A 27,447-nucleotide genomic window follows, 5' to 3' on the forward strand; every position below is an offset into this window, starting at 1 on the left:
ATTAAAGGAGGCCAGACCTGGAAGACACATTTCCTTTTGTCGACTCCAACCTCCTCGTGCAGGTGGGGAAACTGAGGCCCAAAGAGGCATTGCCCGGGGTCTCAGTGAATTGGCCGTAAAGCCAGAGCCTAGAACCCAAACCCCAGTCCAGTTCTCTTCTGTCGTAAGCACAGTGACTGTCCGTCCAGGGTGATTGATAATGTGTCCGTTTGAAGACGTAGGGACAGAATATTCAAACTCAAGATTTCTCTGACAATCCGACTTAAAGCAGCCAGGCCAGCTTGTCGACTGAACCGGGGGGAGAGGCGGCCAGCACGCACGGCTGCTCCCGGGACTGGCCTGGCTTTCCCCTCTGGGTAATGGCCTCTGCAGCACTAGCTACACCTGTTCAACGGGATTCAATAAATACACATTGAGCAACAACAGAGTTCTAGGATTTAAGGAAACTAGTGAGTAAGATGGAAGCAGCCCCAGCCTTCCAGGAGCGTACACTCTTAACAAATGATTCAGATAAGTAAGCTGACAGTAAAAACAAAAAAACACACACACAACCAAAAAAAGACCATACACACCCTCTCCCCCCCCCCCCCCCCCCGCAATGTGATGGTGCTATGCCACAGGTAGAGCTTCAGACACTACCAACTCGAGTAAGACATATGAACTGGGATTCCTTACTCACCCCCTCCCAGGAGACCAAGAGCACTGAGACCCCTCCCCTGACCCATCCTATTGGAGGCAACTTGGGAAGGGAGAGGGTGGCTGCAGAACTGAGTGGCTTGAGGAAGACGGGAGTGAAGGGGGTAATCAGACCAGGCAGGCTATTAGGTGGCTGGGGGTGGGGCATTGTGAGGGGCTTTTAGGAGAGCATAAAGCAGCTGGTGAGCTGGGCTGAAGATGCAGCATAAGAGAACGGAACAGAAACGGTAGACAGAGTGCAGATAAAGCATGAGTCCCAGAGGGCCCTCGCCAGCTGGATCCCAGGCAATCAGGAGCCTGGGATTGGAGACCCCACCCCTGCAGTGACATCACAGGGGAGTAGGGTGGAGACGAACAAAAAGGGGTCCCCCGCCCTGGTCTTGGACTCTTGGCAGCCCAGAGTGTCAAGAGCAAAGGGAGCCTGGGCACTAGGCTAGGGTTGCCCGACTTAAAGGAACAAGCTCCCCATTCTACAAGCCCCTCTAAGCTGCCCACTCCAGGCCCCCTTGAGCCCCATCTCCCTGTCTGGGGACCTCTGCCTTGTGAGCCACCACTGGGTCCCTCTGAGCAGCCCGTGACACTTTCAGCATGAATTGCGTGTCAGATTTCTTCACCTACGAGACCACCAAGTCTGTGGTTGTGAAGAGCTGGACCATCGGGATCATCAACCGGGCAGTTCAGCTTCTCATCATCTCCTACTTTGTGGGGTGAGTCTGCGGCCCTTCAGGTCCCAGGAGGGGAGGGCTGCCCAGTCCTGGCCCCCCTCTCCCCTCCGTGTTGCTGTCCAGCTTCCTAAGCTTCTCCTCTCTTGGGGAAACGGTCTTTCTGGTGGAGCCGTGTCCCAAGGACTGGCCCCCGCCGCCCTCATCAAGGATCTGGTCCTGAGATGAGTTACACCCCCCCAGTAAATCCCCCAGAGTTGGAGAGTGATCTCTAGACGCACACTCCGAGGGGAGTCCTTGCCCGGGCACTACCCTCCGCCAGGAGAGGACCCAGGGGACCGCCTCCCCTCTCCCTTCTCTCATCCCCACCCTCAACCAGAAAACAGACCCCCCAAGCACACATCTGCCCATTGACCTTGATCAACTCTCCGGGGTCTCAAGAAGACAAGGGGGACAGAAGGGGATAGAAGTCACTGAAACAAGGGAGATGGTGACAGGCTGGTTGCAGGATGGGAAGGAGGGCAGGTGGGGGAGGGAAGGAGAGAACTGTACCGGCTTTAGAATGAGGGATCACCTCCTGGGGTGGGGGGGAGAGAACGTGGAAAGGGGGGAAACCCTTGCTCCTGGAGGGTCAGACAAAGCAGGGGTATCTTTCCCTTGGAGGGGAGCAATACGGACACCAATAACACTCAAGGAAGAGTTGTTGAGGAGCAAAGTGGCTGTTCTGCGCATGGTGTGGTGTCCCTCACCACGAAGTGAGAAATACACCCCTTGTCAGAAGCTGTCAATTCCCTACTTCTACCTGACTTTGTACCATGTAACCCACCCAGGGAGATACTTCAGAGCCAGAGAGGTCTGAACACCCCTCTCGGCCCCCACCTCTTTAAGGCACCCCCAACTAACACCTACACGGACAGACACACAGACACACAGAGACATACACAGACACAGACATACACACACACACAGAGACATGCATACTCACATACACAGACATACACACACATAGACACACCCACACACATATGCGCGCACACACATGCACAAAAGGCCACAGAACACACAACAACTGGGGAAGACACACAGGTCCAGTCTTTCTCATGGTCCTTCACACACACTGGCGGGCACCAGGAAACACAGGCGGAAACCTCGAGGGTTTTCTTTCCTGGTGTGCGGGTGTCTAGTTCACGCTGTTCTTTGAGACAATGGGTCTGAGTGTGAGAGACAGAAGGCCACTGACGGCTGTCGTGAGTTCATTCAAGCAAGTCGAAGGAGACATCCTGCGCGGCGCGGCTGGAGCTGCACATGAGGGGCCTCCCTGCCCAGGGTCGCTGCAGCGGGAGGAGGGTGTGCATGGGCCGGCCTGGATTAAGGGATTGGGGCTCCGCGTGCCTGGTGAGAGCCAGGCACTCTGGTCACACGGATGTTGTGGAGAAGGCTGCACATCCAGTGCTGCCCGGGGGACACCAGAGATGGGGCTCAAGGGGTAGGATTGAAGGGCCTTGGCGTAACCTTCCAAGTTTGAGGTTTGGTGAGATGTTTGCAAATGTTCCACGTCCGCATCTCCGGAGCCTGGCTCAGAGCTGGTTCTTAAAGGTCCGCGTTCGCGGGCACGTGTGACGCTGTGATTGTTTACTCGTAGCCACGAGACAGTATGTTGGTCCAGGTGGGTGCCAGAAGCTGCCTCAGCACATTCCCAGCCTGGCCGGGCTCTGCTGGCTCCAGGCAGGAGATGGATGGAGGGAGGGTCCAGACAGCCGGCTCCTGGACCAGCCTGCTCGAACCCACTGCCCTTGTCTGTCCCGCATCACCATCCAGTCTGATGCGCCGACCCTCGGTGCTGGAGCCTGGCCTGTGGAGCCAGCGTGAGATGGCGTCCTGGTACCCAACCCCATCCATCTCCCGGCCTGACAGCTCCCCCAAGAGCAGCTCCTTCCGTTTGCATCAGTGCGCTGGGCACCCCCCCCCAGCCCCCGGCCTGTGCCCCAGCTCTGTGCACCTGAGCCATGCGGGCGCTATTAGGTCTTCGTGGGTCCATTAATTTAGCAAAACGTGACTGAGCGCCTCTTCGTGCCAGGCTTGTGCACCGAGGCAAGAACGGTGAGCAAAGCAGACGGGGGCCTCCCTCCCATGGAGCGTGGGTGCAAGACATGGGCATTAATCAAATAATCTCTGCAAACAAATGTAAAATTCCAGCTGGGGGTCAGGGTTCGGAGAAGAGGCACTCTGTGTGAGGGGAGCAGCAAGCACACAGATAGTCAACCTGGTCGGGGAACTGAGGAAGGTTTTCTGCAGATGTGTTCAAGCCAAGGTCTGAAGGACAAGTAGGAGCAACCCAGGGAAGGGAGAGAGTTCAAGTCAGAGGAGCCCAGCTCTGCAAAGGGAAAGGGCCTGGCCGATGGGGCGGAGAAAAGAAGGTCTCCATGGCTGGAGCAGAGGGAGCAAGGGGCACTGGTATAAGATGGGGCGGGGTCCCGGGTAGACGCCAGACCTCAGATCTTTCCTTGTTATAGAAGAGGAATGGATGGGAAACTGCTGAAACGTTTTAGCATACGTGTGTGTGTGTGTGTGTGTGTGTGTGTGTGTGAGTGATTGAGGGCGACTGATTGGGAGCGAGAGAGATTGAGAGAGACACACAGACAGGATGAGATACGTGCTGGGAAGACGGCTCTGGCGGCTGATCCGCCAAGGGATTGGAATAGGTGGAGTGGACGCAGCAAAATGTGTTAACAGGTGGGCAATGGAGAGCGACAACTGTGGCTTGGGCTCAACAGAACGTGAAAGGATTTGTAAAGCTGTGGCGTTAATACTTAACTAACACTACTGGTTGAATCTCTCCCGGGGTGTGCCTGGGGGTAGACCAGATGCACAGCCTTACCTAGGCCGGGGGTGACAGGAGCCCGCTGCTCCTCTTGTGCGCTCACAGCAACACACCGCCTAGCCGTCCCCACGCATGCTCTCGCCCCGCCTCCAGCCCCGGCTGCCTGTCTGTGGTTGGCACCACTTCAGCGCCAGCTTCTTCACCCACCCAGGTGCACAGAGGGGCCGGGACTTACCTGCTGTCTCTCCCATTGTCTTTCCTGGGCCCGGATGGTAATCCAGTCTCCTCTATGGGGCGGGACTTCCTAAGAGCCAATCTCTTTTCTGGATCCTGTGGGGACCTGAGGAGGAAATAGAAGGACATCCCTGGGGCCTGAGTCCCCAGAAACACTGACAGGTGCAAGGCCTGAGTTTGGTTTCCCCAAATTCATGGTGTGGGCGGTCCCAGCCCTTTGATGCTCCAGCCATCGGAAGGACCTGCGGTGGCTGATGGTGCCTCTCACGGGTCACAGCCCTGCTCTCCACGCCCTCCGCCCCCTGCGAGGCCCGAGCCACCCTCTCTGGTTCGTAATATTCAGCCTCCTGTCTAATCTTATATACAAGCACAACACATAGAGCTGTTAAAATGGGGAGCCACTCCAGTTTAAAGAAAAGGATTTCCACATTCTTGGCCCCCACCCCACCCTCTCAGCCCAAGGTAGCAGCCTGGGGCACCTGGTCGGCACACCAGCTGACCGTATGCTGGGGAACCCACCGCGGGTTTAGAGAGAGGAGTGGCTTTTGTTCTGTCTCCCCTCACTGCAGCCCCGTGATGGGGAGGCCATGGGACAGGGACCTGGTTAGAAGCCTCGTCTGACACTAGCAAGGAGTGGGGCCCGGACAGGTCGCCTCATGTCTCTAAATCTCAGTCGCTGTATCTGGAAAACGGGTCCAGGAATGCCTCTCCCAGGGAGTTATGGAGAGGGGAGGTAACCTGTGTTGGTTCCTTGCCCAAGCTGGGTGACTCAGTAATAGATGGTAACTGTTATTATTGCAAAGACTCCCCATCACGCCTCCCCATCTCCCTCTGCCCAGCTCACACCCTCCTGAGAGACCCCGGCCCCCCACACACTGGCACACACAGCTCACCCTCCTCACACCCACCCCCTGGCCTCCCCCGACTCCCTGGGGGTGGACAGGAGGGTGCTGGGACGCCACTCCGGCCTCCTCCCTGCACACCCCACCTGCCAAGGATGCCACCGCCTTCTGCTCTATAAATAATAAACCAGGAACACGAGAAAAAATAAGTCAGAGCAGCAGAATCAATGCCAAGAATTAAAGGCTCTGTCCTGCCCCATCGCCTCAGCCCTGGCCCCCAGGGATGGACTCAGGCCTCCGTTCTGGAAATGAAGCAACCCTTATTTCTAGCTGCCCTGATGACGTCCTGGGCCCCACAGGGCCACTAGAATTCTTCCGCTTGTTATTTAACGCGTAGAGAAAAGTCTGATGTGGCCTCGCCTCCCCACTGGGCCCAAGAGGGAGCCCTGAAGGAGGTGGAGGGGGAGAGACATCGGTTAATTGCTCCCCCGAGCCCTCGAGCCCTGGGCCCTTCCTCCTGAGACGCTCCTAAGCTAGGAGATGCTTCCCCTGGGGACAGGCAGGGACCAGCAGGACAATGACCAGGGTCCAGTTCAGGGGGCCAGCGTGGCTGGGCCCTGACCTGGGACACAGCTGGCGACCCTGTGGAGAGGCTGTTGGGAGCAGCCTGTCCTGGTCGGAACCCACGTGCCAGCTTGCAGAACCGGGACACCACTCTGTGCCTCGGTTTCCTTCTTCCTGGCGTGATGGTGATAACAAAGCTGTGTCTTTGGGCTGCAGTAAGGATTTGGTGAGTCCTTCACACACACAGCACTTAGCGTGCCGTGTTGATTGTGTGATATTAATAACGTGAACCCTGCTTCCCATCAGCAAATGTTCCCGTACTTTAAAGACGGGGGTGGGGGCTCAGGAAACCATTTCATTAGATCAACGCTCAGGGATGTCTCCACCCCGTGGCCAGGCAGGCACACTGGGGTTCCCGAGGGTGTGTTGTGGCTGTGACGTCCACTCGGGTGACGGGACAGCAGTGACAGCAGCTGTCCCAGCTGGGAGTGGAGAGCTGGGCTGAGACCTCCCTCACTCGGCTCCGCAGGGCCCAGGCCAGGAGCGAGGGAAGCTCGTTTGGTAGCTTTCTGGAACAGGGTGCCCCCTCCCTTCCGCTGGGGCACACGCCGGCAGGTGGGATTTCGGCGTGAGCCACGCTCCCTCGCCGGACCTTGATGAACACCCCCTTTCCTTCCAGAAGGAAAAGAAGAAACTGCTGAGGAAGCAGAGCTCACAGCTCCTTGGACTTGCACAGAGGCGTGGCGTTCGTAAGAGCATTTCGCAAGCTGCGAATAGCTCTCAACTGGCATTAATCAGGATGCGGCCTGCTGTAAGGCCGCAACAATAAAAAGGTGACAGGCGGGGAGCCATCTGCCAGCGCCGGCTGGGAACTCACCCTTCCTCCCCCAAGGGAGGCGGAGAGGGAGAGGCAGGATTCAGGCCCATGAGGGGGGCCTGGTGTGGGGCAACCCTGAACCCTCTCCCCAAGAACTGAACAGGTAGCCGCTTGCAAATGTCATCCTGTGTTCAAATAAGCTTGATGGGCAGGTGCCATCCCACAAGCGACTGACCCCGAGCATAGCCCCAGAGCTGCTCTCCACCCCCTCCACCCTGGCATCTTCCAACATTGAGGGACCCCAGAGGTCATCCAGTCCAACCTCCCCCGGAAGATGGGCATCAGGCTTCTTTTTTTTTTTTTAATCCTCAAACCAGGATATTTTTTCCATTGCTTTTCAGAGAGAGTGGAAGGGGGGAGGGGGGGAGAGAGAGAGAGAGAGAGAGAGAAACATTGATGTGGGGGAGACACACATCGATTGGCTGCCTCCTGTTCCCACACCGACCGGGGTGAGGGATCGAGCCTGCAACCGAGATACATGTCCTTGGCTAGAATCAAACCCTGGACCCTTCAGTCCGAGGGCTGACGCTCTAACCACTGGGCAAACCAACTAGGGCAAGCTTCTCCTTGAGGCTTCCCAGCCTGTGGCGCTCACCACCGCCCACAGCAGCCCGCTCAGCCCACTCTCGGGGTGAGAAAGCTCTTGGGCTTGAAGTCCTGACCCCTCCTTATAAAGTCCTCAGTGTTGCCCTCAGCAGATTTCTGGCCCCCAGCTTTGTCTTCTTTGCCCTACACCACCTCCAGCATCTCCCGCATCTTCACCTTGGACCACCCTGGCTAACATGCAGAAAATGACCCTAACCTAGCATTCCCCAAAGCACGCTCCTGGGTTCCACGAGACGCCACCAGTGTTTCTCCAGAACTGAGACTTCGCAGCATTTCCAAGCATATCAGATGAGGTTTTCTCATCTGTACAATGGGCACAGGAACAGCTTCGGCCTCCCACTGTGCTGTCAGGGACAAACGGGACTGCGCCTCCTGCTGGAAGCATCATAGTGAGGCCCAGTGGCTTGAGCCTTGAGGGCTGTGATGGGTGGTTTCTAATGGAAAGGTGGGCACCTCCCAGAAAGGCCGAGGGAAGAGTCGTCTGCAGGCCCTTCTTGCTGCTGGGAAGGCTGCAAGAGTCTGGGGAGACCCGCCCCTCCCTGATCCCAGAGACCCCCTAATGGCTGGAAGCAGCGAGAAGAAGCCAATACAGGTGAATTGCGCTTCCACTAGGTGGCAGCACAATCCAAGGAATAAAGTTGGCGGCGCCTCCCTCGCAGCCAGATTCCCTCTACCTGCCAGGTGCGGGTTCAGCTGCTGCCCCGCCCTTCCTCCCGCAGCCTTCGCCGCTGGCACAGACGGGCACTCTGCCAGGTGCCCAGTTCCCAAGCATCTTCACTGACTTGTTTATCGAACACCTACTGTGCGCGGGCACTTAGGATACAGCCCTGAACAAAGCCTGGGGTGCACAGAGTCTAGGAGCCTCGGCCCCTTCCGTCTCTGGATTCCTGCCGGAGAGGTGGCCTCTGTCATCAGCAGGAACCATAATGCGTCCTCAACGGGTGATGTCGCCCTCAAGGGGTGAAAATCGGTTCCTGAAGAATAACAAATATCTCACTCTATGTGTAAAGCACAAGTATACATACAGTGCAAAAACTGGTGTGTACAGTGTTAAAATTTCATGGAGGGGGGACAATTAGGCAAAAAGCCTAAGAACGCTTCTAGCCAGGAATTGGGGGGAAGGATGGAGACGTAGTATCTCCGCCAAGCCAGGGCTCACTGTGGAGTCCCACCCCCCCAGCACAGGCCGCCCCCACCAGGCCCCTGTGGCCCATGACCGAAGGAAAGCAACTCCTCTGGGCCTCTGTCTGATGGGCCCACCCCCTTCTCTCTCGCTCTCCATCCCGCTCTCCTGCCCAGGTGGGTTTTCCTGCACGAGAAGGCATACCAGGTGCGGGACACAGCCATTGAGTCCTCCGTGGTGACCAAGGTGAAGGGCTTTGGACGCTATGCCAACAGAGTCATGGATGTGTCTGATTATGTGACGCCACCCCAGGTACGGTCCCCCCATGGCAGGCGGCTGTGTAGATGCCCAGATCCTGGGCAGGCTGTTGGGGAGAGTGCTGGTGGGAATCCCCAAGCCAGAGCCTGGGCATCAGTGACAGACCCAGCGCAGCCCTTCCTGGGTGGCCGGGGTGCGGGATGGGGGCTCGGGCCGCCCTCCTGAGTCAGCACTGGGCGTCCTTTCTTGTCCTGCCACAACCTGTCCTGTAATCGAGTACGACACGGGGGAGCACAGGGGCCAGGTGGGTAGTTGGAAGACTCTGGTTTGGACCCCACGACCGCCCCGTTTAGCCCTGTGACCTTGGCCAGATCTCTTAACCGGAACCTCCGTTTCCTCCTACGCAGAGTGGGGGTAACAGGAGTCCCCACCTCACTGTGGGGCATCTTTCTCTCCATTCTTTTCCCAAGGGCACCTCTGTTTTTGTCATCATCACCAAGATGATCGTTACTGAAAATCAGATGCAAGGGTTCTGCCCAGAGGTGAGGGGAGGGAGGGAGAATGGGAGGTTGGGTGGAGCAGGTCAAGGAAGAAGACACTGGAGGGGGAGGGGGGCGGGGGGGGGGAGCAGAGGTGCAAGGTCTGGCCTTGGAGCTGTGTCCTGGGACCGACTCCCACCCTCCAGAGGTCCCCGGCTGTGGGGTGGCGGTGGGCTCTGAGGGGCTCACCCAGCGCCAGCCCTGGGTCCTTCACCCACCCGTGGACCTGTCTCCCCACAGAGCGAGGACAAGTACCGCTGTGTGTCAGACAGCCAGTGTGGGCCCGAGCGCTTCCCAGGTGGGGGTGAGTGGCACCCCTTCCCCACCCCTCACAACCCCAAAGTGGTAGTGGGACCCCCAGAGGGGTGCCCAATCCAGGGATGGGGGTGACAGACAGCCATGCAATGAGGTGGTGAGTGATGTCTGGGAGGTACTGTGGGAGCCAGGAGGAGAGAGATTGGTCTCAAATGGCTTCCTAGAGGCGGCGACATTTGAGATGGCCCCCGCGGGATGGGTAGGATTTGGCAGGATAGAGGGGCTTTAAAAGGGGGCATTCTAGGCAGAAGGAACAGAGGCGGCAAAGGCTCTGAGGCCGGGAAGAGCATGCTGTGACCGGGACACGTGGAACCTGTGAGAGGAGGGCTGTCACCTCCCTGGGCTTGCCTGGGGCCGGGGATGATGGCGGAGAGCTCTGCCGAGCTAAAGTGCCACCGCTGGGCCTCCCTTGCCCTGCCTTCCTTTCTGTCCAGCTGCAGGATCCCTGCGTGTATGTTTAGGGGTGTCTCTGATGAGCAGGGGTGGGGTGGGGGAAGCACGTGGCAAAGGGCCAGCCAAGCACCCAGCAGTGTGTCCCCACCCTCGCAGGGATCCTCACGGGCCGCTGCGTGAATTACAGCTCTGAGATCCGGACCTGTGAGATCCAGGGCTGGTGCCCGGCTGAGGTGGACACGGTGGAAATGTGAGCACCTGAGCCCGCCGGGGAGAGAGAGGCCCCACCCCGGGGAGCTCTGCACCTCTGAGCCTGCAGGGGGTCTTGCGGGCACCCCAGTCGTGTCCACCAGGGGCGGGGAGTGGCCTCGGGATAGCCTCTTCCCCAGCTCATCTCACCTGCCGCCCTCCTGTCCTCTGACCCTGAGACCCACCCTCCTGACCACATGCCCACTGGGAGCTGTCCACCAGGAAGGGCGGCCCCAGGGTGAAAGCTCCCTGGCCCCTTCCTCCTCTGTGCCCCCGCAGGCCTATCATGAGGGAAGCCGAGAACTTCACCATATTCATCAAGAACAGCATCCGTTTCCCCCTCTTCGACTTTGAGAAGTGAGTGGTCGCTCCTCCCTGAAGCCAAGAAGCAGGGCGACGGGCCGCGTGTTCAGGAGCAGAGGTGCCCGGTCGCAGGGTTCCCACCGCCTCCGTCTCCCTGGGGCTCCTGCTTCCCTTCTCCCGACCCGATCTCCCAGCCAGCCCTGACCCCCGAGGATCAGGTGGACTCCGGGGGCAGTTTCTCTGCCAGCCCCCTCCCACCCCCAGCCCCAGCTTGGGAGCTGAGGGACATTAGACATGAGCACTCATGACCCTGAGATAGGACAGAGGGTGACGGGAGCTACAAGAATGATGCAGGGACAGAGGAGAGGGAGGTGGCGAGCGTCCAGGAGACCAGGTCTCAGATCCCCCGCCTGGCGTGCAAGGGCCCTGGGCCCCGGAAGGCTGGAGAGAACCTGAGCAGGAGTGTCTCCCCTCAGCCCTGGGCCTCGCCTCTCTCTTTCTCCCCCCAGGGGAAACCTCCTTCCCAATCTGACCGCTGCCGACATGAAGACCTGTCGCTTCCACCCCGACAAGGCCCCCTTCTGCCCCATCTTGCGGGTGGGGGATGTGGTCAAGTTTGCGGGGCAGGATTTTGCCAAACTGGCCAGCACGGTGAGGACCTAGACACCCTTCCAGGGACTTGGGGACCCTCTAGCGGGCGGTGGGGATGCCGGGGAAGCGGAGCGGCAGGAGGCAGCGCCACCTGGTGGAAGCATCCCAGTCCTGCCACGGGCTTGGCTCCAGAACCCACCTGTCCTGAGGGGTGTTGGCTCCTCACGGTTCCCCCCGAGCCCCGTTCGGGTCTTCACACTCCACCAGCAGACAGAGAGGCCTCCAGATGGGGCGCTGAGCACTGGATCTGTGGCCACTTTCTCCCGTCTTGTCAGTAAGGGACTGGAGATACCAGGATTTAGTGGCTCGAGGGCGCTCACCCTGAGCTACAGGACTTCTTTACTAAGCAACATGTGATGACAAATCACTCTTCATTCTCCCACCTGTGTCCTGCTCCTCGAGGATGCAAAGAAATCACTTGTCTATTTGCCACGTCCCCCACTCCCCGCCCCTGGGTGAAGACAGGGACTTGGGGGGCTGTGGCAGAGCTCAAACCTGGCCCCTCTCTCCAGGGCGGAGTCCTAGGCATTAAGATCGGCTGGGTGTGCGACTTGGACAAGGCCTGGGACCAGTGCATCCCCAAGTACTCCTTCACCCGACTCGACGGTGTTTCCGAGAAGAGCAGCGTCTCCCCAGGCTACAACTTCAGGTAATGCCGGGGCACCGGGGAAAGGAGGCCAGGGCTGTTCTAAAGAGCTACACCTGAAGCAGCAATGCGTATTGGGGAGAAAAGGTCCCACGTTCCCCCATCAGGTTTCTGCTCGAAATTAGGAAGGACTTTCCAGCAGGCAGCTTCTCGGAGCCGGGCCCGGCACCCTGTGAGACCGTGGCTCCGGTCGCAGGGAGGGACCACGCCAAGGGTTCATGCTGGCGGGCGGTCTGCAGTGAGGCCAGGTGGCCAAGGTCTCCGGGGGTGCCGGGTTCTGTGGTTCTGAGCCCGTTTGCGCCTCCGGCTCTGAGGCTGTAATGTGCCTCAGCCACTCCCAGGCAGCCGCATCCCTTCTGCGCCTGCATCTTCTAAGGGCTTTGGCAGAGCGAGGGCAATAGCTGCGATGGTCTTCTGAGACGGAACTTTGTATTTCTGTCCAGAACTAGGAAATTTCACAGGAGCCACAAATAGCAATTACAGCAGTCATTGGCTCTTCAGTGCGTTTCCAAACAAGATCTCAAGCCAGTCTCTAACACCATCTCAGTGATATCCCCCATGGCCTTGAGACTCAAGGGATCGCCCCCCTCCCCCCTCCCACTTTGAAGAAAGGGAAAGAGAAGAATCTGGGATAAGCTCTTTGGAACCAGCTGAGAGCCCTTGAGCAAGCCCAGGACCTCCTCCTCCCCACATTCCCACGGAGAAAGGGCAAGGGTGTTGCTATCATCTCCAGGATCCTATCAGTCAACATCTGAAAAGCTCTAGCGCTCTGTTCTGTTTTTTCCCCTTAATTTTTGAAGATCCTGACGTTTTTGGCAGGGCCCTAAGGACACAGTGTTATACACTAAACAGGCTAATTAACTAACTAGGCAGTGATCAGGGAAAAAAACCCGTGTAAGAATATGTTTCAGTTATATGTTCAAAGAACCACTACTCAAATTTCCTTTGTTGTAGTGGTATTTCCCAATATAACGACACACATGAGCCAAAAAAAATCCTGTCACCTCTTTGTTTTCTTTACCTTTCTTTGTAGCTTGAGAAGGTAATTACCCACCCCATTAAGCTTTATATTTAATAGTTTAAAAAAACATGCATGTATAATCTCTGGAAAGAAGGATTTTTTAAAAGTTGAAAGTGCTTTCATAATCAACTCCAAACTCTAAAAAATCATAGGAAACAACACGTATTTTAAAGTAGTTTAAAAATACTGTTTGGCTCCCTGGCAGAAATTGGCATATTTATTCAGTCGGGTACATCACACTGAAATCAATACAAAGGATTTTGTATGACGGCTTAAAATAGAAACATATTAATAAAATCCTCATGATCTAAACTGCAAGTTTTCATCTTCATAACTTCCCTCTGGCCACTGGGAATTCTCCAATCCTCCAAATAACTTACTTGGCAGGAAAGCTTATGAAGAATGTAACTGTTAGGAAGACCCCGGCTAGCGGTGTCATACAGTTTTAGAGCAACGTCTTTCATGTAAAGAATCGGTTTGGAGTTCTTTGTCTCCAGTTTGGTGTGCTATGGCACACCCACGCACGCGCATGCACACCTCGCCTGGGCACAGTAGGACATGCGGTAGACCTGGTGCTAAGTAAGCTTGTCTTTGGGGAGACAGATCAGAGGATCTCTAAGGATCCTGGGAGCATAGTTCCCCGGGGGCCTCCGGAAACCATCTGAGAAGTGTGGGCCCCACATCAGTGACCCCCTCAACCAAAGGCCCCCAGGCCAGATATGAGGGGGCAGAGCTGCTCAATTTGATTCTCGGGGTTTAAAAGACTTTGCAGAGGAATAGCGCTGGTGTGGGGAGCATCTGACGGCCTTGGCAAGCAGAGGGCTCTGCCCAGGATCCTGGAAGTCCCTCCCTTGGGTGCCCACCCACCCACCTTCACGTTGCTTTCAAGCTACTGGCACCACATGGACACTTGAGGCTAAGCTAAGAGCCCACGTGGGGCCACCTTCCTGATCCTGGAATGAGAGGGAAAGGACCGCAGCCAGGGTCAGTGTGGGCCACGGGCAGTTCCCATGACAGGGTACAGTGTGTGCTGCTCCTGAGAATCCCACACGCTCCCTGTTAGCAGGCAGGATACCGGGACCTAGTGCCATGTGTCTGTGTTCTTTGGTTCATTGTTTCCCACCCCACCCCGCAAGGGAGGTGCTGCAATCCCCCACTTCACAGGTGAGAAAACTGAGGCTTGCAGACTTAGATAAGCTTCCCAAGGTCACAGAGCCAGTAAGCGTGGGAGCCTGCATGCAGACAAATTTTCTCAAACGATCTTCACCCCAACCAGGAAGGCTAGGGACGTTGGCACTTGTTGGTCCTCAGAAACAGGCCTGTGTGCTTCAGACTGTTGGTTAAATGGCTAGCGTCTGCTGGAGGCACAGGTCACAGCCTGGCCCTTTGTTTCCCAAACAAATGCATCTGCCTCTCCAACAGAGGCCAGGGTTTATTAACGTCCTACCTTCCTTTCGTTGCCTTTTGCTCTGGAGGGACTGGAATCCTTCAGCCAAGATTCAGCCTTGTTTTAATATGCAAACTCAGACATCCAGAGGCAGCTAGAGATTCGCATTTCCATCGCTAATTACTTCTGCAGCTCCCTTCCAACCCCACCCCCATTTTCCAGGCTCTGTGCCTGCAGAATCAGAGATTTAGAGAAGCTATAGCTGGAGAAAGCCCCTTGGAGACACCTAGAGGGAGGTGGTCATTCTACAGAAGAGGAAGCGGGAACTTCAAAGGGGAAGTGAAGTGCCCAAGGTCACAGTGCATCTTAGAGTTGCCTTAGGGGTCATTTGCTCCCAACTCCTCCATCCATCTCTCTGTAACGCAGCCCTAGACTAGGGGCTGCTTCACAAGACAGCCTGTACGTCATCGGATGGCTCCCAATTATTGGAAAGATGACTTGTATTGAGCCAAAATATGTCTCCCTCCAACCCCCACCCAAAGGACCTGGTGTCATTCCATCTGACTGACCTTTGTTTGTGTGATCTGAAGGTTTCCATCATCCCTACCCACCTAAAATTTGCTGGAAACGTTTTATTTTACTCCTAAGTCTGTTCTGCATGGTTAACGATGCCTGGGGCTGCTTTAACTTGTGAGTTTTTTAAAAACTTGGTATTTTTATGAAGTCTCTTTCCAAGTACCCTGAGAGTGTGCAGTTGGTGTGTTTGCCTGGGTTACTAGTGGGCAAAGTGCAGCATTTCTATAAATAAGAACTAGCAAAAGCCACCAGTTCTATGGTAGGCAGGTGATGGGCACCCCAGTAAAGGCATCCCCGCAGGGGTCGGGTCCTGCATCGCAGGTGGGCCTCAGTTCACCAAAACAGGAGTTTGACCAGAGTGCTCCATTCCCAGAGCTGGGAGCAGGCACTGTTGTGAGTATTGTGGGAATGTGTGGGAATGTGTTTGTGAGTGGCTGTGAGTGTCCATTGTGTGAGCAGGTGAATGCGTGTGTGTGTGTGTCAGGGAATAGATGGGGGGGGGGGGTGAGTATTCAGGCAGAAATGGTAAGAAGACAAATTAAAAATACTGTATCAGCCAGGGTCCCAGCAGGAAACAGATGGCACATGCAAATTGGGTAATTTGAGGAGAGTTTAATACAGGGAGTGTTGCTGAAGTGTGGGCAGGGTGCAGGGAGACCATGAAAGGATCCTGCAGTGCCTGGAGCCCGTAGCAGGACCCTGGTGACTGCTCAGGTCTGAAGGGGTGAGGAGAGGAAGCAGTTACTGGGACCCGGAGACAGAGACAGAGACAGGACAGGACAGGCTGTCAAAAACTGTGACCCAGTCGGACCCCATCAGCAGCCAGAATCCAGGCAGCAGGCGGAAGCAGCCCTTGCAGAGTGTGGAAGGAAGGGAGGAGCACCAATGTCCAGTACCAGCCCCCAAAACCTTCATTCCTGAAATGACAGCCCCTCGTTAACTCTTGGAGGTCTCCCACTCGTTACACCCCTGACAGAAGCAGGCGCCACTGAGGGCCCAAGAAAAATGCAGGTATTCACAGCCATGAGCAATGCCGCAGGCAATTGCTTTTGTTAAAGGATACTTTATTTTTACAAATAAGATATAAATACATCCTCAGAGTAATAACTCCAAGAAAAACAGGTAAATATAGAGTAATGACATGGAAACTCTTTTCATTTCTGGCTGCTCCCTTGCAGGAAATTAGCATCCAGGACAGTGTGGTCAGTTTCCTTCTCCATTTCTATTTATGCGGCCTAAAATCCCAAGACTTTGAAGACCTCTGAAAGCCTATCCCTGGACCTCTGGTTAGGAGCCCCTGGAGCCCCTAGAGCCCCTTCGTGCCTATTTTTGGCAGGACTGACAGCTCACTTCTGACCCCGCCCTGAGGCCCCAGTAGGCTGAGGAAGATTTTGCGACTTGCCCAAGGTTACACAGCCCAATTAAGAGGTTCATCAAGACTCAGACCCAGGAGCCTGATCTATAGCCCCTGCTTCTAGCAAACCTCCCACCATCACATCACTTGCAAAAAAAACAAAACAAGAGGCAGCTATAGGAGATAAGCCAGCAGTGCCTGCTGGGATGATGAGAGGAGCACCCTGGGCACCTAGCCTGGTCTGACTCCCGTGACCCCGAGAGTTCCTGGGACAGCTCGGCTCCTGAAAGGCTATGCCGGGCTGGCCTTCCTCCCCTGGCGCCTGCCAGCTGCTCAGCTGCTCAGCTGCTAGGTGCTCCTCGCGCTGTGCGGGTTTGTGGTGAGCATTCCGCGTTGGAAGTGTACCCACAGCAGCTTCCCCGAAGCGCCGAGATTTGGCAGCTGAGCAGCTTCCACGCGGAAAAGTGCCGATCAGCGAGATGTTAGGCCAGTCGACAGAGGCGGAGCGGAAGCTTTGAGCCTTCCTGCTGCAGCCGGGGCTCCTCTCCTTCCAGGAGCCCTGGCGCCTGTTAAAGCAGCCGCTCCCCCCACCCCACAGGAGCGTCCCAAGGCCCTTCCTTTCCCCATCATCTGTTTTCCTCTTCGCTTCCTTTAGGTTACAGTGGGGGGCCAGGCCATTAGAACAAACCTCAATTTATACAGCCCTTCATCATTTTTATGGCTATCGAGTCCTCACAACAACCAACATTATTGAGCCAGGGACTTAATGCTCTGTGTGGATTATCTCAATGAATGGAGAGGGAGAATTTCACAGCTGGAAATCGGAAGTTCAGAGGCTTCACGTATGTGCCCAAGGCCACACAGCAAATAATGCTGGAGCTGGAACCCAAACCCTGGTGGCCTGGCTCCAGAGCCTGTGCTCACAACCACAAGTATTCTGCTAGGACGGGTGTGGTTGCCCCCATTTCACAGATGAGGAAACTGAGGCCAAAAAGATGACTCAGTGGAGTAGACAGCTAGTAATCTGACTCTCAGGCACATCTTCTAGCTCTGCTTCCATTGATCTTTCCCTGCCTCGTTAAAGATAAATTAATAGTAAACATTGAAAAAAAAAAAGATCAACGACAAACCATTTTTGAAGTGTGTGTCTTTGAGGTTGATCGGTTCCTAGATTATGAGTAAATAAATATGGCTTGGGGCCCTTCTCTCTCGGAGGAGTCCCAGCTTGCTCAGGGATGCTGCCCAACCCCCATGCAGTGAGTCTGCCAGGAGATATTTTCCTATCAGTAGAAAATCAGCTGTAAAAGTATATTTCGTCTGGCAGAATGATTCCCCACCAGGCAAAAAGCTTGCTGAGAACACCACCTCCTTTACTGAGAAACCCAAATTCCAGGCCCAAGTTTTCCCTTGCAAGTCCAACCCGATCCCCCAAGCATGTTGCTGTTTTCCCTGCTGCTGTAACAGTTACGTGTCCCTGCTTTGGGAAGGAATTGCCACCACTCTATGGGATCGTTTCTAAACAGATGTCTGAGAGCTTCCAAGGGATTTGTACATCGTGATAAAAACTATCCTCCATTCAGCAAACGTTTAGGGCTGCCGCCTGCTGCAAATGTCAGCTCAGCGTGGGGAAGCTCTTCTAACAGTTGGAGCTGCCCAAAGCTGAAACCGGGCCACTCATACAGGTAGTGAGTTCCCTGTCACTGGAGGTAATCAAGCAGCGGCGGGAAACCTCTTGTGGCTATTGTGAGGAGGGCTCTGAAGAGCTCTTCCAATATAGAGATGACCGAGATCAGATCCTATGACTAAGGAAGTTTTAATCTAGCGCAAATGATAAACCTGAACCCAAATAACAAATGTGTCCATACCAAAATATATATATATGCTCTGTTCTCTCTGATAGTTCTGGCCTGATCGCAGTCACAGCCATGTGCTTTCCTCAGCTGCTCAGGTGTCTCCACAGGCCCTGCCCTGCTCCTCTGCAGGGAAGCAGCAGGGGTGGAATTCAAGTAGCCCGAGTTCCAGTCCCAGCTGTGCTTCTCTTCAGCCTATAGTCTGACAATGTTACCTGATGATCACTAGATGATACACTGAGAGCTCTGTGCCTGGCACTTGCTCCTCCGCCTTCATATCCAGCCACTCACTGAGTCCACTCAACAGCCCTTCAGCTACTGCCATCCTCTCCCTTTCACAGAGGGGTGAAGTGATTTGCCCCAGGTCAGTAAAGGAATTCAAGTTGCAAAGCCAGGATTCAAGCCCAGAACTGGGCCCTAAGCCACCAGTGCCTCAGCTGAGTTGTTGGGGGCCCAGCAGGAGTAAGGGCTCCACATCCATCTGTCCCTACTTTTTCCCCATTTCCCTTCCGAGGGGCTGGTTCCTCGTGGTAGGAACCAATAGCAGCTACTTTCCCACGCAGCCAGCTGCCAGATCCAGATGTTTTCTGTTTGGGAGACAAACAGCCTGTCATTTACCCCCGTAGATTAGCTCCACCTGAGACACAGGGTGAAATCGGAGCAGCCAGTCAGGGAGAGGAACCCTGGAGGCCAGCATTGCTCAACTCAATCTGGGAGACGTCAGGATTCTCTGAAAACTCATTTATTCCTCCCGCAAGCTTTCACTGTGCTGGGCCCTTGGGCAAAGAGAGACAGTGAGAGCTGGCTAGCAGTCAAAAGTCCGAGTTATCAGCTGCAATCTGGTGTGGCGGGGACTGCAGGAGAGGCCAGATCCTCATAGAGACAGGAAAGGAAGCCAGAGGAATTTCACAGCCTCAGCTCTGGGAAACCAGTTCTCTGGAGGAAAAAAGAAAACAAAATCCCAACTTGTAGTGTTTGCCAATTTCTGTGGTGTAAATACTCCACCATGGACATTTTTAAGCTGCAAGTGTAAAATCACTGCACATGGAATTGGGAAGAGACACACACGTGGCTCTGCCAGCCGGGCTGAGGCCGACCAGACGCGCCACTTCCATAGTCTGCGCCCTCCAGGACCGGTGTGCTGTCCCTTCCCCAGAAACACTATGCCCTTCTGAGAGGGCCTATGGATCCCTCAGGTAGGAAAGCGGCCCCCACCTCTGGCTTTCTGACTTTTAACTCTCCACCCTCTACACCCTTGACCCACCGGCCTAGGTCAATGTCTTCCTTAGCTGTGCTCTGAGAAAGGTGCTCCTCTCCTTCCCAGCCCTGAAGTCCAATTTTAGCTACTCATGGGGTGGTTGGGTTAATATTTCTCCCCCTCTCATGAGAGCAGAGCTTGCCGGTGTATCAGCAGTGCCTACCATGCGGTGCCTGGCATAGAGTCGCTGTGCTCTAAATATTTGTTAAATCTTGAAAGAATGAGAAGTCACTGAGCAGGGCCCTGATGGGTGAATAGGAGTTTGCAAGGTGGAAGAGGGGAAGAGGGGAACAGCATGGGCAAAGACCCAGAAGTCTACATCTAGGAAGTATGTGCAGGAGATACAGTAAGGCAGGTGGTGTGGCTGGCACTTGAGGGGCATGGCAGTGAGGGCGTTCTGCAGACGAGCTAGGAGGGTGGACTGGGCCAGGTTGGCAGGGGCCTTGTAGTACAAGCCAAGGTGTGGGATGGTGGTGTCATTTTCACCAACCCCATCTCTCAACCAAGAAAAGCAAAGCTAGAGAGGTAGGAATCGGAGCATTTGGGAGAAATCGGAGCCTGGACAGGTGTAGCTCAGCCTTTCCCCTTTTCAGATGAGGAGGTTGGGGGTCCCCCTTATGACACATCATGGCTCTCCTACTTTTTCTGTTCTGCCCCCAACCAATGACTCTGGGTGGAGAGACCCACCCTGCAAATGCATAAGGGGACCCCCAGCTAGAGAACTGAAAGAAATGAGCCAGGACCTAACAGAAATCAGGCAACGAAAAGAACCATCTCAAATGGTGGCCCAGAGTCCGGGCTGTCGAACTGGACCACCTGAGTTTGGATCCCAGCCTTGCTCACTTGATTGTTGGTTTTGTGACCCTAGACAAGTTGCTTAACCTCTCTGATCCTGATGACCCATCTGTAGCATGGGAATCACAACAGCGCTGAGTTCCTTGGGGCTGCTGTGAGTATTAATTGAGTTACTATGCGCAACGCACTTAGCACAATGCCGGGCACAGGGTAAGCACCCAGTGTTTGCAGTCTGTTATTGTTGCTAGTGCTGTTATCTCCAGGAGGCAGGGATGGTAGTGAAGGAAAACGTGATTTTTAGTTCACTCTATCTTGATCTTAGGGTAAGAAAGAAACCACGTTTTAAGCACTTACCAGATCTTGCTTTAATTACTTTATCTGGGCACTATCTTGTCTGGTCTTCCTCACTCTCACTTCTCAGTTGAGACAAAAAACTCAGGGATATTGAGTGACGTGCGTGGGGCCAAAAGCTAGTGAAGGCCAGCGCAGACCCGCACCCAGGCCCCTAGGACTTCCCTAGAGGGTTTACAGGGATGTAGAGTCATCGGGATTCTCTCCCTCTCTCATCTTTAATTACTCCCCAGTTTTAACTCATTCTTGGGCGCAGGCTTCTTGGCTGCAGAATCACGGGAGTTTGCAACAGGGTAAATACTGCTCGCTGCGTAACAAACAACCCCATCCCGGGGGCCAGCGGAGGTTGGCAGCTTGCTCCTGGCACAGTGTACGGCGGGCCAGTGGGGGCGGGGGCTCCACGCAGTCTTCAGGAATCTGGGCCCCTGCCACCTATTGACTCCCTCGCCCCTATGGCCCTGACTTCTCCCCTGGCTCTTGAGCAGCTAGCCCTGGGGGGAAAAGGGGGTGAGGAAGATCCACTGCCCTGCCTGGAGGTCACAGGCTGCCCCAGCCTTCACATTCCTTTGGCAAGAAGTATCCTGGGGACCCAGCTGGATGCAAGGGGGCTGGAAAACATGGTCAGGCCGTGAGCCACGAGGGAAGGTGACCCAGCCTCGGTGATCCCTGAGCCCTTCACTGCCTTAGGTTAGGTCATGTTCTGTGACACACACACCCCCACTGGCCACCCTGGAGTTCCAAAGTCAGGGCTCCTGGGTCCTTCTGTCTGCAGCCTGTCTCTCCCCTCCCTCCCTGCTGGAAGTTCCTTCTCTCCATCCCACCAAGAAGAGAGCGGGGCCCTGCCAAGCCTGCTCCGAGGGTGGGTGGTGGGTGAGATAATGATCTTATCACGCTTACTGGCTCTTGGAAGGCAGGTGCTGGGGGAGAGCCAAGCCTGCTTCGGTTCTCCTCCCATTCCCTCCCCATTGCTTCCCAAGATAAATTTAGCCAGCCCTCGCTCCGAGAGGCAGTGCCCAGGATGCCGGCTTTCTGTTCTCTGGTAGGTGTCAGAGCATTTTCCGTGGCTGCAGCCTGTGGCCAGGAGCACAGACCTCAGGCGTGCAGTCCTGGCCTCTGCCCTGCCCCCCCCCCCCAGACGTCTGAGGCTCACCCTCCCACCCCTGCCTGGTGCTCATGGGCATCTGTTGCCACATCTCAGACAGGCGTGACTCTTGCCCATGCATGATCTTCCTCCAGGCCTGGATTCTCCAAAGCACAGGACGTAGAAGGGCTCTGAGGTCAGGCGCCAGGGCTGCCCAGGTCCCTAGTGGCCACTGGGCGCTCAGAGGCAGGACGGTCAGGAGTTAAAAGCAAGGACTTTGGAGCTGCCGACATGGATCAGAGTCCCAGCTCAGGCCAGTTACCTCTCACCTGTCTCACCTGTAAAATGGGTCACAGGTGTCTTCTCCCTGATATTCACTGAGATGCTCATGTTTTGGGTGCTCTGTCCATGGTGCGTGTGCAGGTGGTGATGGTCATACTCAGGCCTCAGGTCAACCTGAAGCCAGCAGGGCTTCCCGGAGCCTTCCGCCCGAGCCCAATGCTGGTTTTGCAAACTTCCTTAAGCTCTCCTGAGAGGCCTCCTTGGAGAATTGTGCTCTTGGGTCGCCTCATCTTTCTAGAAGCGACTTCCTTTCTGGGCTCCACCCTCCTCTCCTGCTGGTGCAACTTGAATTTGGACCATTTGCCTTGGCCTGGGGCACTCTCTGCCACTACCACCACCCCCAGACCCTCCTGACCATGTTCATGTGGATGGCTTAGCCCCTCTCCTCCAAGCCTTTGCTTCTTAGGATCGGGTAGCTGGTAAGTGGCGGAGCCAGGTTTTGAACCCAAGCAGGCTGAGAAGCCTGTGGAGCAGGGAGCACCTGCAGTGAGCCAGGCCCCAGGGCACCCAAACAGATAGAACTGGAGAAGCATGGAGTCCAGCCTGGCTCAAATTTTTGAAACCATCAGGATTATTGAGGGAAATTATTTAAAAGGCGGAATCCTGGGCCCTACCCATAGGGATGCTGGTTCCATAGGTTCAGGGGGGGGCCTGGGAATCTGCCTTGTTAACCAGCCCCCAAGATGTGGCCTGTGCAGGGGGTCGGCAGTCACACAGGGAGGACCCTGGCAGGTGTCCCACCGAACCATCTGTGAGGGCTGCTCAGGAACTGATAGTCGCAGGCTCCAGAGGACCCTGTAGGGTCAGGCAGGAGCCCACAGTGGAACCCACCTCTTCCTCTGGCCCCAGGTTTGCCAAGTACTACAAGCTGGAGAATGGCAGCGAATACCGCACTCTCCTGAAGGCTTTTGGCATCCGCTTCGATGTGCTGGTGTATGGGAACGTGAGTGCTCGGGCCTGGCAGCTGGGTGGGCAGGGGAGGAAGCCCAGACCCACCCTGGGCCGGAGGAGGCTCCTTGGAGGGATGGGCAGGGTCCTGCCGCTGACCAGCTCTGAGGCCCTCAGCTGGTCACACCCCCAGTCTCCTCAGCTGTGCCACGAAGGGTGGGGCCTACTGCTCCAAGGTCTCTCTAGCTGGGAGTCCAAGTTCAGCCTCTGGCCTCCCCCCTGCCCTGCTGGACTCTCTGCCCACCCGCCTTGGTCTTGTGTACACAGGCTGGCAAGTTCAACATCATCCCCACCATCATCAGCTCTGTGGCAGCCTTCACCTCCGTGGGAGTGGTGAGTTCCACCCCTCCGGGCTCAGACAGGTGGCCAATCAGGGTAGGGACCCTGCTGGCAGGGCTGGGCGGGGGGGGGGGGGACTGAGCCAGGTAAGCCAGGGTAATGACCCAAGTAAGCCCTGCTTCAGCCTGGAATGAAAAGCCCAGCCTCTTGCCTGCTGCTTCGGTCTCTACTGCCTCCCTGCTTGGTTGGCCCCTGGTAGATCACCTCCGGGTCATCGGGAGCTCCCTGCCTCCACGGCAGCCTCCTGCCTGCAAGGTTCCTGCTCTTTACCATGAAGGTGGACGGAGACTTGCAGTGCCTCCACGAGGACAGAGCCCTGTCCCCAGGGACCTACCCTTAGTCCCTCCGCTTTTCCCACAAGTCCTCCCCCAGCATTTTGCTCTGGGGTCACCCCAGGAGCTGAGGAGGCATGTGGAGAAGGCATTCCACAAAGCCCCTGGGCATTTTTCTAAGAGGAAGCCTCAGTCAGGCGTGTGTCCCTGACCCTGAGCTGCTGTGTGCCCCAGGCCAGTCCTGCCTCTCCTCTCCTCCTCTAGGGGACTGTCCTCTGCGACATCATCCTGCTCAACTTCCTCAAGGGGGCCGACCAGTACAAAGCCAAGAAGTTTGAGGAGGTGAGTGGGGCCCAGGAGAGGTAGCAGGGACAGGGCAGGGAGGGCCACTGGGCCCCAGGGACTCTCAGTGGCTCACCTTCCAGGGGCTTCTGAAGGGAAGTCCACTGGGCCTCCGTATATATTGGGGGTCCAGACAAGAGTAAGTTTGGCCAAGAGTGGGCTCTGTGAGTTTGGCCATGGGGCTCTGTGGGTGGCTGCTGTCACCATCCCCAACCACTGATCCTCCCCTTTCTATTCTGGGTGGGATAAATCGTACTATGGGCTGGCTCTGGTTTCTGTCTGCCCTTGAGATACATGGGTAGAGTTTTGGGATCACACAGACTAGCTGTAGCCACCCCCCAAAGACCAGGCCGTGTGCCCCTACTGCTGAGTCTATCTACTGGGGTCCTGCCCATAGTCAGAGCAGGGTCATGCCAGCCTTCTGCCTGCAGGTGAACGAGACGACGCTTAAGGTCACAGCCTCTGCCAACCCAATGTACCCCAGCGACCACACCACAGAGGAGAAGCAGTCCACAGATTCGGGGGCCTACTCCATCGGCCACTAGGGCCCCCGCCCAGGGCCCCACGCTCACCACTGGGCCTCCCAACAGGGCACACACACACCCCCCAGAGCAAGGGGGGATGGGAGAGGGGAAGGGCTCCCATTTCTGCTGCTCACCCCATGAGGCCACAGCCAGAAGGTGCCTGGGCTTCCCAGTGCCCCCTGTTGAGACCTTAATCTCACCTTCACCCCTTGCCTCACCCCTGTCTGCCTCCCAGGACCCCCCAGGGCAGCAGCATGTGAGTCTTCCCCTCTCCAGAGAGTAGAGATAATAATAGTAATAATGAGTGTCCCCCAAGTACCTCACTTCCCACCACTATCTCACTTAATCCTTAGAATAATTCTAGGAGGTAGATATTAGGTTTCCCGTTTTGATGATAAACTGTAGCTCAGAGAGACTGAGTCATTTGCCCAAAACCACACAGCCAGGCAGTGAGAGAGCTGGGATTTGAACCCAGGTCTCCATCATCCACACCCCACATTTCAGCCCCCTCCACCCTGACCGTGATCAGGTTCAGCTTAATAAAGACTATGCCCCACACTGGCCCTAGGAACTCAGGCCCCACTCTAGGGGAGACCAATGAGACGGTGGCAGGGGGTCTCTTTCTCTGACTCGGGTCAGAAGGAAACAGGAGGTGTGACTGTCAGTGAATTTTCCTTACTTCACTACACAGCTCTGTCCCCAAGGGCAGGGGCCATCCTTGTTCTCTCTCCGGGACCCTGCACATGCCCACATCTGGGCCACCTCATCGCAGGAACAGGATTTGGCCACCCAGGGTGGGGTGTGACCTCCAGACCTGAGGCCCTGTTCCAGGAGGCCAGCTGTCCTCCTTGAAAATCCTGCTGAAAAGGCCCCAGTGAGCTTTGGTGCCCTCCGAGCAGCTGCTCAGCCAGGCCTGTCCCCACAGGGTCCTGATAAGGCGGCCAGTCTTCCAATGTTGGAAACTCAAGGGTCTTAGAAACCATCTTGTCTGACTCTCCTATTTACAGATGAGCGAGCTGAGGCCGGAACCAGAAAATGACTGTCTCGTAGTTTGTGCCTTGGTGCTCGGGGAGGAGGCAAGGACGGGAAGCCCGCAGGGCTGTGGAGAGGGCACCAGGTCCACCCAGCCTCTATTCCCCCTCCCTTGGGCAGAGCTCGGGGGCAGGCCTCGGTTTTATGAAGCCTGGAGCATGTACAACTTGGGGCATCTTTTAAAAAATAATGTAAAATTAGGTATTAGAAGGAGCTCGTGCAAGGGAGCAGCCTGAAGTATGTTCCACCAGCTTCCAGGCAAATCCGCCTCTGGAGGAACTGGAGAGTGGGCAGGACCATGAGGTCCGAGCAGAAAGGAGCTGAACTGTAGGTGGAGGGCTGGCCCCTCCCCAGTGGTGCGGGGAAGTGAGGGGGCTCTGGGAGCGGTTTAGGAGGATAGGGCTGTGGGCACTTTCAAAGAATCCACCCCAGTGACACCCCCACCCCAGGGGGCGAAGGGGTAAGATTCCCCCACACGGGGCCCCTCCCCCACTCTGCCTCATTCCCAGTCCCATCCTAAGGATGGTGGGATGACACCTCCCCAGGGGCAGCCTTGGGAATCAGCAGTGTCTGGAGATCTGGCCAACAGACCTCAGTGAAGGCAGCACCGTGCTCTCCATCCCAGAGACCCACAGGCACCTCCCACCCCCGTGCACCCAGCTCTCAGGAGGCTTGGCTGAGGCTGGGGTCACAGGGATGTCCTCTGAGGCGGAGGCCCAGGCAGCTGTGTCCCGGAGGAACCCTCTCCTCCAACCCCTCCCTTTCCTCCAGGCTGAGGTGGTCCTGGGCCTGCCAGCCGCTGTGTGAACTCATGAGTGTGAGCCTGGCGTTGTCTTCCCCACAGCTGAAGGAAGTGACCGCTTCTGTGTGCTGGACTTAGGGCTATATCAGCAGTAACAACAATAGCGAACTCGCTATTGTTGCCACCTCATGGGGTCCTCAGCTCAATCACCAACATAATCACACACACACCCTGGTGAGGCTGCTGTGGTCTTTCATTAATCCTGTTTAATAGAAAAAGAAACTTACTATATGTGAAAATTGGAACCGGAACCCATGTTCATTCTTAACACTACGTTGCTTCTTTAATTACTCAGCATAAAAGCTAACATTTCGTGAGAACTTGCTATGGCCAAGCAATGGGCTCCATACACTATAGGATTTGTCTAATTCAACCCTCATTTTACAGAAGAAGAAACAAAGGTTTAGTAAGGTTAAGAAACTGATATGGTAGAACTGGGACTCAAACCCAGAGCTTTATGACTCAAGTATGCAATCTTGGCTTTTGTGCTACATTGCCTAGGAAAAATTAGGACATTTGTTGGCACCGTCTTTTCTCTGAGTTTAGTTAGGCTAAACCAGGTTTTGCCTCAGTAACAAGTGAACTGCAAAATCTCAAGGTTTAACATGACACAGTAAGTCAGGCGGCCCCCTCCATCGGGTAGCTATGCCATCAGAGGCACATGGCAAGGAAAGTGCGAATGGGTGGATCATAGGGGATCACGAAAGGCCAGGCCTGGAAGTGGTTGCATCGCTTCGAACCTCATGGCACTGGCCAGACGCAGTCACATGGTGCAAAGCCCAACTTTACTACAAGGAATTCCAGGAAATAATAGTCTTCCTGAGTCCTCAGGAAGAGGAAATGGTGAACACAGCACTCCCTGCTTCATTATCTCCTTTTTAATGGCTTTTCTGCTCCACAACCCGCCTCCCCATGCCCACGGACAGTTCCCAAACATCCTTCCCTTCTGTGTTCCTTCTCTCAAAACCTTGTTCTCGGCAAATTACCAATCAATCTCCCAGAGGTATTAATAAATAACACACTCAGGAGTTTCTTTTAAGAGTATTTGCTTTTTAATCAAGGGCTATTCAATCCTGAAAGGCCTTAAACAGCCAAAGGAATAAATATATAATGGTTGAAGTTGAGGACCAATAATAGCACAAGATGTTTGAGGGACATTTTATCTACCCTGGCTTGCCTCATGCAAGCTTCAGACTGAAGGGCTCTGAGCCCCCTCCCCTCCCCCCCACCTCTGCCTCCTTTCCCCTCTCCCCCTCTATCTCTGGTTTTGACTGGCAGGATACTGAGCTACTGATATGGCTAGATCCCACTTCCCATCAAGGAGATACGCGGAAGCTGATAAAAGGGGGTTTACCATTCAGCTGAAATACCAGTCCCAGGGCTGTCTATGCAGA

General features: G+C 55.5%; 1 protein-coding gene across 1 annotated transcript; it reads left to right on the forward strand.

Moving 5' to 3' along the window:
* Nucleotides 1–1,245: 1,245 nt before the first annotated feature.
* Nucleotides 1,246–24,240, forward strand: P2RX3 (purinergic receptor P2X 3). The gene is made up of 12 exons (XM_016200451.2): nucleotides 1,246–1,403; nucleotides 8,602–8,737; nucleotides 9,154–9,225; nucleotides 9,463–9,526; nucleotides 10,087–10,180; nucleotides 10,459–10,536; nucleotides 10,992–11,133; nucleotides 11,646–11,782; nucleotides 22,644–22,737; nucleotides 23,010–23,075; nucleotides 23,618–23,695; nucleotides 24,127–24,240. The coding sequence occupies exons 1-12, from the start codon at nucleotides 1,285–1,287 to the stop codon at nucleotides 24,238–24,240; spliced, it is 1,194 nt and encodes a 397-aa protein (XP_016055937.1). The 5' UTR covers nucleotides 1,246–1,284.
* The last annotated feature ends 3,207 nt before the right edge of the window (nucleotides 24,241–27,447 follow it).

This window comes from Miniopterus natalensis, chromosome 11, assembly GCF_054644295.1.
Source record: "Miniopterus natalensis isolate mMinNat1 chromosome 11, mMinNat1.hap1, whole genome shotgun sequence".
Taxonomy (NCBI): domain Eukaryota; kingdom Metazoa; phylum Chordata; class Mammalia; order Chiroptera; family Miniopteridae; genus Miniopterus; species Miniopterus natalensis.